Source organism: Asterias amurensis, chromosome 3 (genome assembly GCF_032118995.1).
Source record: "Asterias amurensis chromosome 3, ASM3211899v1".
Taxonomy (NCBI): Eukaryota; Metazoa; Echinodermata; class Asteroidea; order Forcipulatida; family Asteriidae; genus Asterias; species Asterias amurensis.
In genome coordinates this window covers 25,933,466-25,951,552 of record NC_092650.1, presented here as the reverse complement: position 1 = coordinate 25,951,552, position 18,087 = coordinate 25,933,466, and the positions used below count along the sequence as shown (strand labels likewise).

At 37.3% G+C, this 18,087-nt stretch overlaps 1 protein-coding gene across 1 annotated transcript in view; it reads left to right on the top strand.

The window, feature by feature from the left end:
- Positions 1-488: 488 nt before the first annotated feature.
- Positions 489-18,087, top strand: part of LOC139934699 (sacsin-like) — a 36,444-nt gene continuing 18,845 nt past the window's right edge. Inside the window, exons 1-4 of the mRNA XM_071929064.1 lie at positions 489-619; positions 12,501-12,600; positions 13,564-13,649; positions 15,410-15,668. Of these exons, the coding sequence (XP_071785165.1) occupies positions 12,582-12,600; positions 13,564-13,649; positions 15,410-15,668 (364 nt within the window). The 5' untranslated portion in view covers positions 489-619; positions 12,501-12,581. The remainder of the gene's footprint in view (positions 620-12,500; positions 12,601-13,563; positions 13,650-15,409; positions 15,669-18,087) is intronic.

The following is an 18,087-nucleotide window of genomic DNA, read 5'->3' as shown; positions in this document are numbered from 1 at the left end:
CAGAATTCACCACAGATTCGCTATCACACGCTATGATGGAGGTTTATCCAGAAGAGGGCGCTGTTTCAGCCAATATTATAGTATCGGGTAAAACGACTAAAAACACGACCACAGTCTTGGAAGTCTAATGACCATCCTGCTTTGATTCCCATTGTGGTGTTGCGTGATAAAGGGGATTCCCCACACTGGAAATATAAGAACATCGCGCATTAAAAAGTAGTTCCTCAATTATATCTCTTAAGAATCAACATAGATTCTCTTTAAATTTCGACAATTACACAAAATTAATACCCAGTTCTTGAATGGAAAACTTAAAATAAAACCTATTTTACCAACAGCTTTTTTTACCAAACAACCTTTGTGTTATCAAAGCGGAACAATACAATCTCTGTAAATCAGCTGCACTGTAGGCTGACTGCAGTGAACAGTCTCGTCGCATTCCCTCTGTTCGTAAAAATCATTCCGATATTACCAGATTAGACACACCTTACATGCCCAAGCAAGGTGGTTGGACACAGAGCCACCAGGACTATGTTGATATCAACCCAGTTCATTGCTGCTTTTTACTGAATCTCCAGCTATTGGCTGGCACCTGTCTGTGGACAACACAAACTCGAAGGTAATGCCATGATTCTTGTAATTAAGAACATTATATCGATTTACCCTTGAAATTGGAACTTATTAAACGGTAAACACTAGCCAGCTATCGCCAGTGACACTTACAATGCCGCCATTTTGCTGTACTGTGGTTGTTTTCCCATAGCTAACCATTATACGTAGTAAAGGTCTTTTTTAGTCCTCATTGGCACAATGTATTGAGGGAGGAAACTATAACTTACATACAGAGAGCTCATGTTCATGGGTAATCCTCCATGTAAACTCAAATTTAATAGTATTTTATTGTTTCATTCAATGATTTATTAGAAAACTGTTCAATTCGCTGCCATGCCAGCAGTATCTATTTTAGCATCCATTTTGTTCGATTGTCACTGACCTTATCGCGAATCCTGCCTGGCTGATTTTTCTCAATTGACGAAAGGCATTGTCGGATAGAAAAGTCAGTAAAGGGGGCACTGGCAGCCCATTTTCCTTCCGACAGTTGAGGAAGAAATGTGCCAGGCGGGATTCATGAAGGTCCCCTGGTCCAAGGTAATTGTTTTATTATGACTAGTCAGCAGGACATCTTAACATGTCGCCATTCCACTTAGTCTGCAAACATTTTCACTGGTCTTTATTTTAAAGGGGGGGGGGGGGGTGGCAGAATCTCTTGACACACGACTGGATATCAAGCAGAACCAACATGACATTGGTCTGTGTAATAGGCATATTGAACTATTTTTTTAAGTCGGGTATCATATTATGTTCAACAATAGCCGAGGGGTTAAAGTCGTTCATTGATTATCAGTCGTTCATTGAGAGTGTGTTGTGTTTTTCATTCATTTACTGGTATTTTAACTTAAGTGTAAAGAACAAAAACAGTTTGAGAAGAATTGTCAGACTTGGGTCTAAAATTATCGGAGAGCCACAGAGAAATCTGACCCAGTTCTGTGAGCAACAGGTTCTTAGGAAAGCACAATCGATTTTAACCAGTGATAGTCATGTACTCAAACAACTGTTTCAATTCCTTCCTTCAGGATGTCGTTTTAAACTCCCCCTTTGCTAAGCCAATAGAAGGAAGTTCTCTTTCGTTCCAGTGGCATGCAGACTTCTGAATGGTTGACGTTTTGCACTTGTTTTCACCTGTTTTCGTGTGCGGGATGTCAACTATTTGGAGGTCTGGTTCGCAACTGTTTACCTGTTTATGTTTTGTTGTTTTGTGGTTCTTAGTAATTGTTCAACTTTTAATGTTTTTATATGTATTCACTTGTATATAATTGCTGTGGTTTTAACCATTTGTACATATCTGCCTTCATTTTGTTAGTAATCGTTATATTTTTATATTTTTGCTTGTTGTATATTTCTCTCAATATTTTTATATGGAGCTGGTCTACTGTTGTAATTGCCTGTATAAAGGATAAATAATAGCACGTGACTTGCAATCGGGACTCGAGACTTCCACCAGCTTGCTCTAACATGGTCCAAAATCACAGCTATGTGCTATGGATGGATGCAAGTTTTTTCAACGTTTGGTTTAACCCCAAACTATCCCTAACTTGCCCTTTAAAGGTACATATTGCTCAGTATAGGGGAATCCCACAGCACGCAATACTCAGGCCCACACAGAAGAAAATTGCGTTTCCACTCCTTCCCATTGTCGGAGTTGTACCATTGAAAAAAAAAAAGTTGACTTTCCCCCGTTGATAGGCAACACAAGTTATTTAGTTTCAAAGACATATTTTTATGAATGTAAATCAATGTGTCTCATCTCCCCCTTGTTTATACTTTCATCTCTTTTTATGGCAAAACATTATTTGAGTTTTTTTTAAACTCAAAACGAACTTTCGAGTTATGGTGGGAGTAAAGGTGATGTTTGCAGTAGCATCATCTTCTTTTTTTTTTGAGCATTGTTAGTTCTGTGGAACAGGTGGTTTTGACAACTCAACATTTCGATCAATAGTTCTTTCATTATACACATAGTGTTATCGCAAACAAGGTTGTAGCTAGGGCAAATTGGATGCCGGCTAATTTTGTCGAGAGCATAGTCGAGAGGGTGGGTGTACATGTAGGGGCAGCGTAGCGCCTCACAACCCGGTGGGATCAACAGGGGCAGCGTCTTTGGAAGCTGAAGATTTTTAGGTTTTGTTTAAGCTTTGATGGGTTCCCCAGGCTCTCTCTTGCCTATTTGTGCCTTGACATAGCCATTGTCAAAGGAAAAAACATGTCCAGGGAGCCATAGAAAATAAATACTTATTAAGTTTTAAAGTAAAATGTTAGGGTAAAATAAATAAAATTAATATTCTGTTTACGATTTAAATCCCATCTCAAAATAGGGTAGGTAGACTACTAGGCAGAATTTTTGAGTGTTGAATTTATCAATTGAAAAGCTTGCAGTTGCATATATTCATCAGAATGCAATGCAGAGTGGAGAGACAAGTTCAGAAACACAGGATGACGGGACACATGTCCGATCACTGCCGCAAAATCTAGACTATTCCATTTCAAAAAGGAGCACATTAGTAAAATAGAAAAGCCATGTTTCACTGAGTTGTATTCATTGACAATTTCTCAACGAAGTGCATTCAATAAACTCAAAAATTGATTCTTGTCTTTTCATTTTTTTTCCAACAAGTATTAATAGACAGGAAAATCATCTAAATAAAATTCTAAATAAAAATTTAATGCAACTTCGACGACTCCACCAACATGGTCCGCCCATCAGAATAAATTTATTTTCAACCGCATGTTTTGAACATGTTCTGATCTCCGTTTGCAACAAAATCTTCGTGAATCAACGATCGGTCAACAACACACATTGAGAAATAATTCAATGAACTTTGGCCCGCAACGCCCTCTGTTGGCAGAAGTTGTCCATGTTACTAGAACTCCTCCAAGGCTGTGCATTGTGCATAGTCTGCAGGCGTGATGCACAACGTTCGCCAATTCTTTACTCCGTTCGTGAGCGTGTGTTGTGAAGAAGGCTAGCCAAGAAGATCATGAATATGGATTTATTAACAGCCATCAATGGCCAATCACAGCGTGCGGAATCATGGTTAAGATGGACTTCGGACTGTGTGTGTTATGTGCTGTGCATGCTGCATGAACCAGTGGGCGACCGTGTGAGTATTACCATGTGGTTTTGTGCATCATGGATACTACACGCACGCCGGAGATTGTGCGTGCTTTTTTTAGTACTCCATGAACTCGCAGCATTCAAGCGGCTTATTTTTAAGCAACAATCACGGAGAACATCGCGGTTTTGGAGAGAAAATTGTTTGATTGTTTTTACAGAAATAAAATACACACCTAAATAGGAGTTTTACAGGATTGTTTTCTTTATTTTTCACTTATTTCAATGGCATTTAAAACAGTTTTACATAAATTTATGCCGGTCGGAGTTTAATTTTTTTTGTTGGATCCCGGTCGGCAAAAGCTGGGGCCGGTGATAGCCGACCGGCTCCGACCGTGGTAGCTACAACCTTGATCGCAAACCCTCACCCCAATATACACAGTATAAAGTCTTTTTATTTTTCTAAACATCAACCCGCCACCAGTGCATGAAATGTGTCCACTTTACCAACTGCCAAAGCCATAATACGCCTATGAATATAATTATTTTTCAGAATTAAATATTGTAAATACCGAGGGGCGTGCCGTGACCTCGCACAACCCACGCGTGTAAACATGTAGACAAAGCGACCGCGATCCACTTTTTTGTACAAAAAAACAAGCAAACAATAATAACCTCAAAAGAAATATGAAGGAAACATGCAAGCTGAGGGAAGGGGATTGGAAAATATTTGGGGCATATTGAAATGTCATTAAAGAAGAAGAAATAAAAAACAGCTCATGAGCTCAAACACTTAGTGGGTGGTGAGTTGATTTCACAATTATTTACGCTGTAAAAGTGAACCTCTTTTTTTTTACATAGGCTTATAAAAAGTAAGCTGAATAAAAATACACAGGTCGTAGGTCAACTGTGGAAGCACTGCAACATAATATAGCCATCTATGAAAACATAGACCCCAATTTAAAAGACAAGTCACAAATCACAAAACATGCACGGGGGGGGGGGGGCTGGGGATAGAATAACCTGATCTAACTAATTAACACACAATTTGCTTAAAATTCTAAATTAGGGATTGTGCTGAATTACACAAAATGTTTTAAGTTCTGTATTTGTGTTTGAAAGTAATGCTTGGTGTCTGTCAGTAAAAGATCTTCGAAAGCAAAGTAACGTAAATTTTCTTCAAATTTACTTGCATTAGTCCATTGCACCTTTGTTATCTCCAAATGAAAGTATTGACCAGTTGAGAGAACAAATATAATTTAAAGAGCCCCAAAATCATGTCTTCTTAAATTGTCAGTCACATTTGAAAAAAGCTTGAACTTGAAGAATGTGATCAAAGCAACTTGCCAAACATTTTTTATGTAAATCTCCTTTGTATCCATTGGCAATGCCAATATTTTGTTAACATTTCCAGAGGTGGACTTGTGTGTTCAAGGAACAAAACAGGATGTTTTTATATGTATTTACTTGTATATAATTGCTGTGGTTTTAACCATTTGTACATATCTGCCTTGTCATTTTGTTAGTAATCGTTATATTTTTATATTTTTGCATATTGTATATTTCTCTTAATATTTTTATATGGAGCTGGTCTACTGTTGTAATTGTTAAAGTTTTTTGAATTGAATTGAGTTGAATTGAAAGGCATAATTTATAGAACCTTTGGCTGATTGCACCTAGCGCGTGACTTGCAATCGGGACTCGAGACTTCCACCAGCTTGCTCTAATATGGTCCAAAATCACAGCTATGTGCTATGGATGGATGCAAGTTTTTTCAACGTTTGGTTTAACCCCAAACTATCCCTAACTTGCCCTTTAAAGGTACATATTGCTCAGTATAGGGGAATCCCACAGCACGCAATACTCGGGCCCACACAAAAGAAAATTGCGTTTCCCCTCCTTCCCATTGTCGGAGTTGTACCATTGAAAAAAAAAAGTTGACTTTCCCCCGTTGATAGGCAACACAAGTTATTTAGTTTCAAAGACATATTTTTATGAATGTAAATTAATGTGTCTCATCTCCCCCTTGTTTATACTTTCATCTCTTTTTATGGCAAAACATTATTTGAGTTTTTTTTAACTCAAAACGAACTTTCGAGTGCATGAAATGTGTCTACTTTACCAACTGCCAAAGCCATAATACGCCTATGAATATAATTATTTTTCAGAATTAAATATTGTAAATACCGAGGGGCGTGCCGTGACCTCGCACAACCCACGCGTGTAAACATATAGACAAAGCGACCGCGATCCACTTTTTTGTACAAAAAAACAAACAAACAATAATAACCTCAAAAGAAATATGAAGGAAACATGCAAGCTGAGGGAAGGGGATTGGAAAATATTTGGGGCATATTGAAATGTCATTAAAGAAGAAGAAATAAAAAACAGCTCATGAGCTCAAACACTTAGTGGGTGGTGAGTTGATTTCACAATTATTTACGCTGTAAAAGTGAACCTCTTTTTTTTTTACATAGGCTTATAAAAAGTAAGCTGAATAAAAATACACAGGTCGTAGGTCAACTGTGGAAGCACTGCAACATAATATAGCCATCTATGAAAACATAGACCCCAATTTAAAAGACAAGTCACAAATCACAAAACATGCACGGGGGGGGGGGGGCTGGGGATAGAATAACCTGATCTAACTAATTAACACACAATTTGCTTAAAATTCTAAATTAGGGATTGTGCTGAATTACACAAAATGTTTTAAGTTCTGTATTTGTGTTTGAAAGTAATGCTTGGTGTCTGTCAGTAAAAGATCTTCGAAAGCAAAGTAACGTAAATTTTCTTCAAATTTACTTGCATTAGTCCATTGCACCTTTGTTATCTCCAAATGAAAGTATTGACCAGTTGAGAGAACAAATATAATTTAAAGAGCCCCAAAATCATGTCTTCTTAAATTGTCAGTCACATTTGAAAAAAGCTTGAACTTGAAGAATGTGATCAAAGCAACTTGCCAAACATTTTTTATGTAAATCTCCTTTGTATCCATTGGCAATGCCAATATTTTGTTAACATTTCCAGAGGTGGACTTGTGTGTTCAAGGAACAAAACAGGATGGAAATGAATTTGAAAATGTCTCACTGTTCAAATTTAGCAGAATTTTTCATAAATAATAAGACAACATACACCAAGTGTGTGTTCACCTGGACTACTGCAATGAAGAACATTACATCTGCTCGTTTTTTATTTGTAATTTTTTATTTCAATAGTTCCATTTGGTTTTGTTCATGAGCTCCAACATGGGGACCTTTACTTAAATGGAAGGATCACGGTTGGTAATATTGTCAAAGACCAGTATTCTCACGTATCCAAACATAAGCATCAAATAACAAGCCTATGGAAATTTGAGCTAGATTGGTCATCGAAGTTGCGAGAAAATTATGAGAGAAAAAAACACCCTAATTGTCGGGTGCTTTCGATATGAATAATTAAAAAGACTTCTGAATAGAAGTATTTTATTGTTTTAGTGAGACTTACCTCTTTCTCAAAATCTATGCTACTTCAGAGGGAGCTGTTTCTGATAATGTTTTATACTATCAACAGCTCTCCAATGTTCGTTACCAAGTCAGTTTTTAAGTTAATTTGTTTTGAGTAATTACCAAACGTGTACCTTCCCTTTAACCAGGGAACCTGTTGTCCTCTTATTTGTTAAAGGTGACAGATTCGAATCTGTTTACCCCCCCCCCCCCCTCCCGCTTCCAAACACACACACACCCACACACACACTGTTTACTAAATTAACAAAGTCAAGTGATCAAAGAAACATTTACATCAATGACAAAATAAGACAAGAAAATTAAATCAACATATTTCAAATGACCCACATGTTATGATAAGTAAGACCTAAAGTCTAACTGCCCTATATATACCTCACGGTATACTAAACCTCAAAGACACAAACCGTTGAGAAAAAGAGTATCACTGTTCTTAGTGTGCATAGAATGAGTGTGACGACTAGTTATATAAGATCTAGACATTGTACATACTCGGCACGAAAGGAAGAAAAATAAAAAATATACGAAGCTAAGTTTTGGCCATTATGAAAAGTGTTTGGGGGATAAAGGGGAAATGATTTTAGCTCGCGTAATTTGGCTAACGGCATAAAACCTGACAAACTACACGAAACCTGAGGCTCTGAGGGATATTTTAGAAAAGGGAAATAGTTGAAACGACAATTTATAAAAGGGGGAGGGGGGGGGGGGGTTGGGGTGGGTTACGTTATAAAAGGAATTTTGAAAAAAAAAAAAAATAAAAAAATAACTTGAAAGACAACTTATAAAAGGGGGAAGGGGGGGGGGGTTGGGGAGGGTTAGGTTATAGAAGGATATTTTTTAGAAAAGGGAAATAATTTAAAAGACAAATTATAAAAGGGGGAGGGGGGTAGGGGGGGGGGGTTAGGTTGTAGTTAGTATGTTAAGCCGGCAACAAAGTACTTAACTTCCTCTTTTAGAAAAATAAAAATGTAAAAGCACGACTCATCAGGTGCAGTATGCTTTGAGGAAGGGCAGGTTTCGTCTCAGTGAGACTGCACGACCTGCCTGTTAAGTATTTTATAATAAATTTACTAGGTACGGAGGGGGTAGGGTTGGGATAAACTGTTGTTAAGTGAACATAAATTGTGAAAAACACAACGAACGCCAACAAATGTTTGAATACTAATAACGTAAAAATAAATAAAAACAATTGTGATGGGCTTATCGTGGACGACTGAGATTAGGTGATATAAGACAGAGAAACGGAAAGATGACCATGACTAATTGGTGATAATTGAAAAGTAAAAATTATTTGAAAAGCGTATGTGCGTTTGTTTATAGGGCGCGCGCGTGAGATGTGTGTGCGTATATTTACCATTAGGTAGATAAGTAGCGTATGAATGTGCGCGACGCGTGCGTAAGATGAGAGGGGGGAAAAACATGAAAAAATTGATGGGGGGGGGGGATTGAAGAATATGAATTATAAACATTTTTTTTTTTTTTTTTTTTTTTGAAATAAAAATGGGGTGAAGAATTTGAAAGCAAGTTGGAGTGAAAGAAGTTACGAAACTTGAAGGAATAGAGTTAAGAAAAAGAAGTCAAAGTGATAGTTTAGTTATAACGAACAGCTTTTCAAGAACCACGGTTGCGAAAATGACGCTGTAATAATAGCACAAATGTTATGATAAGTAAGACCTAAAGTCTAACTGCCCTATATATACCTCACGGTATACTAAACCTCAAAGACACAAACCGTTGAGAAAAAGAGTATCACTGTTCTTAGTGTGCATAGAATGAGTGTGACGACTAGTTATATAAGATCTAGACATTGTACATACTCGGCACGAAAGGAAGAAAAATAAAAAATATACGAAGCTAAGTTTTGGCCATTATGAAAAGTGTTTGGGGGGATAAAGGGGAAATGATTTTAGCTCGCGTAATTTGGCTAACGGCATAAAACCTGACAAACTACACGAAACCTGAGGCTCTGAGGCATATTTTAGAAAAGGGAAATAGTTGAAAAGACAATTTATAAAAGGGGGAGGGGGGGGGGGGGTTGGGGTGGGTTACGTTATAAAAGGAATTTTGAAAAAAAAAAAATAAAAAAATAACTTGAAAGACAACTTATAAAAGGGGGGAAGGGGGGGGGTTTGGGGTTTGTTAGGTTATAGAAGGATATTTTTTAGAAAAGGGAAATAATTTAAAAGACAAATTATAAAAGGGGGAGGGGGGTAGGGGGGGGTTAGGTTGTAGTTAGTATGTTAAGCCGGCAACAAAGTACTTAACTTCCTCTTTTAGAAAAATAAAAATGTAAAAGCACGACTCATCAGGTGCAGTATGCTTTGAGGAAGGGCAGGTTTCGTCTCAGTGAGACTGCACGACCTGCCTGTTAAGTATTTTATAATAAATTTACTAGGTACGGAGGGGGTAGGGTTGGGATAAACTGTTGTTAAGTGAACATAAATTGTGAAAAACACAACGAACGCCAACAAATGTTTGAATACTAATAACGTAAAAATAAATAAAAACAATTGTGATGGGCTTATCGTGGACGACTGAGATTAGGTGATACAAGACAGAGAAACGGAAAGATGACCATGACTTATTGGTGATAATTGAAAAGTAAAAATTATTTGAAAAGCGTATGTGCGTTTGTTTATAGGGCGCGCGCGTGAGATGTGTGTGCGTATATTTACCATTAGGTAGATAAGTAGCGTATGAATGTGCGCGACGCGTGCGTAAGATGAGAGGGGGAAAAACATGAAAAAATTGATGGGGGGGGGGGGGTTGAAGAATATGAATTATAAACATTTTTTTTTTTTTTTTTTTTTTTGAAATAAAAATGGGGTGAAGAATTTGAAAGCAAGTTACAGTGAAAGAAGTTACGAAACTTGAAGGAATAGAGTTAAGAAAAAGAAGTCAAAGTGATAGTTTAGTTATAACGAACAGCTTTTCAAGAACCACGGTTGCGAAAATGACGCTGTAATAATAGCACAAATGTTATGATAAGTAAGACCTAAAGTCTAACTGCCCTATATATACCTCACGGTATACTAAACCTCAAAGACACAAACCGTTGAGAAAAAGAGTATCACTGTTCTTAGTGTGCATAGAATGAGTGTGACGACTAGTTATATAAGATCTAGACATTGTACATACTCGGCACGAAAGGAAGAAAAATAAAAAATATACGAAGCTAAGTTTTGGCCATTATGAAAAGTGTTTGGGGGGATAAAGGGGAAATGATTTTAGCTCGCGTAATTTGGCTAACGGCATAAAACCTGACAAACTACACGAAACCTGAGGCTCTGAGGCATATTTTAGAAAAGGGAAATAGTTGAAAAGACAATTTATAAAAGGGGGAGGGGGGGGGGGGGTTGGGGTGGGTTACGTTATAAAAGGAATTTTGAAAAAAAAAAAAAAAAAAAATAACTTGAAAGACAACTTATAAAAGGGGGGAAGGGGGGGGGGGTTTGGGGTTTGTTAGGTTATAGAAGGATATTTTTTAGAAAAGGGAAATAATTTAAAAGACAAATTATAAAAGGGGGAGGGGGGTAGGGGGGGGGGGTTAGGTTGTAGTTAGTATGTTAAGCCGGCAACAAAGTACTTAACTTCCTCTTTTAGAAAAATAAAAATGTAAAAGCACGACTCATCAGGTGCAGTATGCTTTGAGGAAGGGCAGGTTTCGTCTCAGTGAGACTGCACGACCTGCCTGTTAAGTATTTTATAATAAATTTACTAGGTACGGAGGGGGTAGGGTTGGGATAAACTGTTGTTAAGTGAACATAAATTGTGAAAAACACAACGAACGCCAACAAATGTTTGAATACTAATAACGTAAAAATAAATAAAAACAATTGTGATGGGCTTATCGTGGACGACTGAGATTAGGTGATACAAGACAGAGAAACGGAAAGATGACCATGACTTATTGGTGATAATTGAAAAGTAAAAATTATTTGAAAAGCGTATGTGCGTTTGTTTATAGGGCGCGCGCGTGAGATGTGTGTGCGTATATTTACCATTAGGTAGATAAGTAGCGTATGAATGTGCGCGACGCGTGCGTAAGATGAGAGGGGGAAAAACATGAAAAAATTGATGGGGGGGGGGTTGAAGAATATGAATTATAAACATTTTTTTTTTTTTTTTTGAAATAAAAATGGGGTGAAGAATTTGAAAGCAAGTTACAGTGAAAGAAGTTACGAAACTTGAAGGAATAGAGTTAAGAAAAAGAAGTCAAAGTGATAGTTTAGTTATAACGAACAGCTTTTCAAGAACCACGGTTGCGAAAATGACGCTGTAATAATAGCACAAATGTTATGATAAGTAAGACCTAAAGTCTAACTGCCCTATATATACCTCACGGTATACTAAACCTCAAAGACACAAACCGTTGAGAAAAAGAGTATCACTGTTCTTAGTGTGCATAGAATGAGTGTGACGACTAGTTATATAAGATCTAGACATTGTACATACTCGGCACGAAAGGAAGAAAAATAAAAAATATACGAAGCTAAGTTTTGGCCATTATGAAAAGTGTTTGGGGGGATAAAGGGGAAATGATTTTAGCCCGCGTAATTTGAATACTAATAACGTAAAAATAAATAAAAACAATTGTGATGGGCTTATCGTGGACGACTGAGATTAGGTGATACAAGACAGAGAAACGGAAAGATGACCATGACTAATTGGTGATCATTGAAAAGTAAAAATTATTTGAAAAGCGTATGTGCGTTTGTTTATAGGGCGCGCGCGTGAGATGTGTGTGCGTATATTTACCATTAGGTAGATAAGTAGCGTGTGAATGTGCGCGACGCGTGCGTAAGATGAGAGGGGGGAAAAACATGAAAAAATTGATGGGGGGGGGGGTTGAAGAATATGAATTATAAACATTTTTTTTTTTTTTTTTTTTTTTGAAATAAAAATGGGGTGAAGAATTTGAAAGCAAGTTGGAGTGAAAGAAGTTACGAAACTTGAAGGAATAGAGTTAAGAAGAAGAAGTCAAAGTGATAGTTTAGTTATAACGAACAGCTTTTCAAGAACCACGGTTGCGAAAATGACGCTGTAGTAATAGCACAAATGTTATGATAAGTAAGACCTAAAGTCTAACTGCCCTATATATACCTCAAAGAAACATTTACATCAATGACAAAATAAGACAAGAAAATTAAATCAACATATTTCAAATGACCCATTATGTCTGTTAATACTGCTGTGAATATAGAGGAACAGGCAGTGAAACTTGGGCATAATATCTTAGATGGGCAAACATAGTATTGACTGGTTTTTACATCATCCCTTAATGTTGGTCCCAATGCCTCATTTTGATTATTTTATTATTTCAACTGCAGCATTGACAGCATTGTACACTCCTACCATGCTCTAAAACAGTGGAACATTTGACAGAAAGGGTCTCTGTTGTACCACTGAGAATGTCAGACTCAAGTGATGGTAAGTTTATTGATTTGTTTAGAATAAGTATGTGAAGACTAATAAAGATAATTTTTTTTTATAAGATTAGGGTTTTCATATTTAAGACCCATGACACTGTTAATAATATTGTCAAAGACCATTCTTCTCCCTTGGTGTATCTCAACATATGCATAAAATAACAAACGTGTGAAAATTTGAGCTCAAAATGGTCATCGAAGTTGGGAGATAATAACGAAAGAAAAAACACCCTTGTCACACGAAGGTGCTTTCAGATACTTGATTTTGAGACCTCAAATTCTTAATCTGAGGTCTAAAAATAGAATCCGTGGAAAATTACTTCTTTCTCAAAAACTACGTTACTTCAGAGGGAGCCGTTTCTCACAATGTTTTATACTATCAACCTCTCCCCATTACTCGTTGGCAAGAAAGGAGTTATTTTAATAATTATTTTGAGTAATAGTGTCCACTGCCTTTAAATTGTGCTCAACTCGGTCACTCTGGTGTGACTCTCAAGGCGCTCAAACATACCCTGATCATGATGATCACACTGGGCCATTTCATTTAGTTCTTTACCATACCAGCTCCCTTGTGAGTATGAGTGAGATACCTGGTAGTTGACAATCACCTTAATACTGTTTCAGACAGGCGCTCCAGAGTCGCGCCAACCAAATTCTGGATTATGTACGTTCTACTGAAACAATGAGGGGCTGAAGCGACTAGAGTCGAAAGATTGCCTGTTGCAGTCTTTCGGACTGATTTTGAAAAGTCTTGGTGTTAGATGTTGATCATTTCATGAGCGTAGCCAATGAATGTTAAGTGCTCTATATAAATCTGAAAACTCAATTTATTTCAGTTGACTTTGAGTAGCTCCTGATTTGTTTGGTTCAGCGAGACGCTGGTGTGCATGTCTGAAACAGGCTTACGTATAGACAATATCCTGCCTTTATTGATTCAATATTTTGTTACTTAATGACAATACAGATGATTTTGGGCAGAAACTGCCGCCTCTTCACATCTACCTGAAGCGAGTTCTTGACAAGTATCCAGAGGGAGGACAGATACTTAAGGTATGTTTTACTGGATGAAGAGTACATTTGTATTAAATTGCAATGTCAAGGAAGACATTGTAGATCTATGACCTCTCAATTTTGAGTGAAAATGTGATTTGTTGTCTCTCTTAGAGGGAGACGGTGCCTTTGATAGGGGTGCTTGGGGATAGTATGCATGGATGGAAATATCTTTTAAAAGTATGATGTACTGATTCAAGCTTTTCTCCCTAGATTGTGCGGTTTTCCTTTGAGGACTGGTCAGCCATTTTAGGGGGCCAAAAATGTGGGTTTATCTAATGACCAGAGGTATCCTATTGATTCGTGTGTATTCAGTATAGCATGAAGAAGAATGATTGTTCGAATGAGGTAGGCCAAGTATTTCATATTATCTGATGAAATACTCCCTTGGGTGGGGGGGGGGGGGGGGGGAATTGCCCTGACAATTATATATATATTTTTTTTTTTTTTGGGGGGGGGGCTGGATTACTGGTTAAAATATTTGTGTTCACATGATGTTTATTTGGGACTCCTAGGAGTCTATAATAAAGATTTTTAAAACCTCTCAAAAGAGGTGCTCCAATGTCAAATTCAGTTCTGTGATGCACTCATTTTCAATAGAAAAAATCCTCAACAAGTCACTTAGTCTATAAACTCACTTTAAAAAGGTGTTAATTGTAATGTTTGATACTCTGATACCCCTTTGTTGCTATTTTAACAGTGTCGTGATCGAAAGCACAAAACAAGAGCTGTGAAACAAAGAGGAATGTTTTGTGCTAAGTCAAAGGTCAACTACTATGTACCGAAAGTTACAGATCATTTTATTTGATGGGTGACCCATCAAACTTTTTGGGGGCTTTAAACCATTACACCATTCAATCTTATGGGACTTCAAGTTTTTCCCTCGGACCTCACCGGGATTCTTAATTTTGGTTAAAGATGCTATGTCAGATTTTTGGCCACAAACATTTAAAAATATAGTTTTTGAATGAATGATATTTCAAAGAGTATCACCCGCTCTAACGAAAAACAGTTTAACGTTTACTTTGAATGGTCAGGAACCATTGTCGGGATCCCGACAATAACTAATTTTTGGCACTTTATTTCACTGCTACTAATAATTGGCCGACTTTTTTTTAACAATGGCTAAAATGAAAGCTTGTAACTTTCTCGACCCCCATCTAAATACCTATTGAATTTTAAATCAAAATTTGTGGGTCAAATCGGCCAAAAATCTGACATAGCATCTTTAAGTGATTGAAACAAACGACCTAATTTGATCTTTGACCGTTATTAAAAACGTTTCCTAACTGTTTAAACTCTGGTAGAGGTCACATGACTTAGTTGGTTTAGTTGATAGCATTTTTGAAGCTGAAAAAGCGGGTTCTACTGAACAATAGGGAGGTGTATTGACTTAGGGTGTCATTCCCTAGCGGTCAAGAGCATCAAACTCAAGCTGTGGTGTTTCTGTTCAGCACAGTGTTGGTTCGAATACCCATCGTGACACTTGTGTGCTTGAGAAAGACACTTTAAATTTATTTAAATACTTATATTGAAACAGGCGCAAATGGATACCTGTAGGGGCAGATAATAATTAAGCTTCGTAGTGCATATTTGTTGCACAGGCTGTATACACTCCAGGGAGCTAGTAATGAAAAAGTAAGGAAGGAATGAAATGGAGCGCCTTCGGTGCAAAAAAAAAACGATATAACATTGGATGATTCTTCTTCCTATTGCAAATATACTTAAGTCCCTATTTCTGTTTTGCATTTATTCAACAGGAGCTTGTGCAAAATGCTGATGATGCTGAGGCAACCAAGGTGATCTTCTTATTGGATAAGTCACAACACTCCAAGGATCAACTCTGGACAAGTGAGCTCGGTCAGTTCCAAGGTCCAGCCCTGTATGCTTACAACGATGCTGTGTTTAAAAAACCGGACTGGCACAACATCCAACATCCGGAACAGAGTGGAAAGGTTGATGAACTCACAAAGGTTGGGAGGTTTGGTCTGGGTTTCATCTCTGTCTATCACTTGACAGGTTAGTGTTCTTCGTTCTCTTAATATTGTTTGCTTAAACTACACTGTTTGCTTAAAATACACTGGACACCTTTGGTGATTGTCATGGACCAGTTTTCTGACTTTGTGTATCTCAACAGATGCATAAAATACCAAACCTGTGAAAATTTGAACTCGATTGGTCGTCGAAGTTGCGAGATATTAATGGAAGAAAAAACACCCTTGTCACATGAAGTTGTGTGCTTTCAGACGCTTGAATTCGAGACCTCACAATCAAATTCTGGTTTTTAAAATATCAAATTCCAATATTTAAAGTGATAAACAATTTCTTCAGAGGGAGCCATTTCTCACAATGGTTTTTTTCACTATCAACATCTCAACATTGATCGCTAACAAGTTAATTTTATGCTAACAATTATTTTCAGCAATTACCAATAGTATCCAGTGCCTTTAAAAAGGTGTGTTTATAAATGGGGGAAAGTTGAAATCTGTTCCTATTATACAAAAGAGTCTGAACTGCTCATTGTCTCCCTCTCTGACGTTTTGTCAATGTTCGATTCCCACCCAAGTAATATGCCTTTGACAGAACTTGGGAAATGAACTGATTACACTGTGCTTCCAATAATATTAAATGGATGTAATTCATAGCTATATTATGCAAAAACAATCTTATTTAGAAAACAAAAGTTTGACCTGAATATTAGAATACTCCAAAGCAACATAATGTTGTCAAAAAGTTGCAACCTAAAAACTTCATACATTTTTGTATTTTTTTAAAAAGAAATCACTCTTACTGCAGCTGCAGTTCACATGCTAATTCTCAGCTTGATTATTTTTGACAACATTTGTCTGCCATTTGTCATTGAAAGGTGGAACTAAAATTAATATAAGTAACGCAAGCAAAAAGGCTTCATTTGAAGAGCTGTAAACAGGCGACTTTGTACTAACTGTTAGATTTCCATTTCATAGCCCTGCTAATCGTATAAGCAGACTATAAAAGGATTGCTAACCTTTAAGTGGTATACTGCATGATGTTGGCATGGAAAACGTCACAATGCAAATCCATTGTGAACAGGCAAGACGGCTGCCTTATTTTCTTGCTAACCTGTGATATTTGCTTACACTTTGGTAATTTTTTTCTGCTACAATAAGCACGAAAATTTGCTTACCAAGAAACATCGATTTGAAGTTGGGCCCTGGTATGGTTTAAATTGTAAAAGCTTTATTCGTGGACTCTGTTCAGCAGAGGGTGGGTTCGAGCCTGGGTCGTGAGACGTAATGAGTAAATGGGTACCTGTGAGGGCAGAGATGGTCCTAGTGGTTAGCTATGTAGCGCACATTTGTTGAACAGGCTGTATACTCCTTAGCGAGCTGAGACGGTTTCCGGAATGAATTAAATGGCCCAGTGACAAGGGGTATTAATGTTCAAAACGCTTGAGGCGCCCTTCAGTTGTGCAAAGGGCTATTTATATAAAAATAAATTACAATTTTTCAGGCCTCAACCTTTAGCTTCAGAGGGGCAAGGCCACTTGGCCTCAAAAGCTCTCAAAAAGAAAGGGGCACCAAGGCCAACTAAAAGGGCACCAAGGCCATTTTCAAACTTTTATTTGTTGATGATTATGTTAAAATACTTTCCACTGATTTCAAGATTGTGGTCAACTTTCCAACCCATATTTATTTCATTGTCGCTGAAATTGAATAAAAGTTTAAAAATATGTTTCTGAATTATTTACAGTTTTTTTGCAGCGCTCGAATTGCAAAGGATTACCCCAGTAATTAACTTACCCCCTAACCCTTATTCATCGACTTTATTAAACTCCCTTCTGGTCATCTGAAAACAAATCATTGCCCAACAACAAAGAATTGTTAAAAAAATCATACAGAAAAAATATTAAGAAAGATAATTCCTTGCGTGCTAATCTGAAGAAAAAAGACCAATTAGTCTCTGGCTCACCACTACCCCAACTCTGCAAGACAAACGAGCCCAACCCACCCCACGCCAACAACCCCCATCAAACACCAACAACCCGGAGGCTCAGCCAAATCCGATGATTGGGAAAAATATTTATTTCTTTTTTTTCCCTTCTTTTTTTTCTTTAAATGTGATTAAGAAAATTAAAAACGAACCCCCAACCCCTTAGCACAAAATAATTGGCCTAGCATTTAGCTAAACCTTTAAGTTGTATTTTGCATGCCGGCGTTTATGCCATGCTAGACTGCGCTAAATAATTACTATAAAAAAGTAAACAAACGTACCTAATTAAAAATGTTTCTAAAGTTGGCACTTTGCTACCACTCTAGCCCTTTCGCCCCCCTGCTTATTTTTGCATCTTTTGTGGGATGGCATGCTGAATAATCAATAATTAACTTGATGGAGTATGATGATTGCCAAATTAGGGCTCTGCCGTTTGACGTTTTACAATTCCACGTTTGTTGTGTGT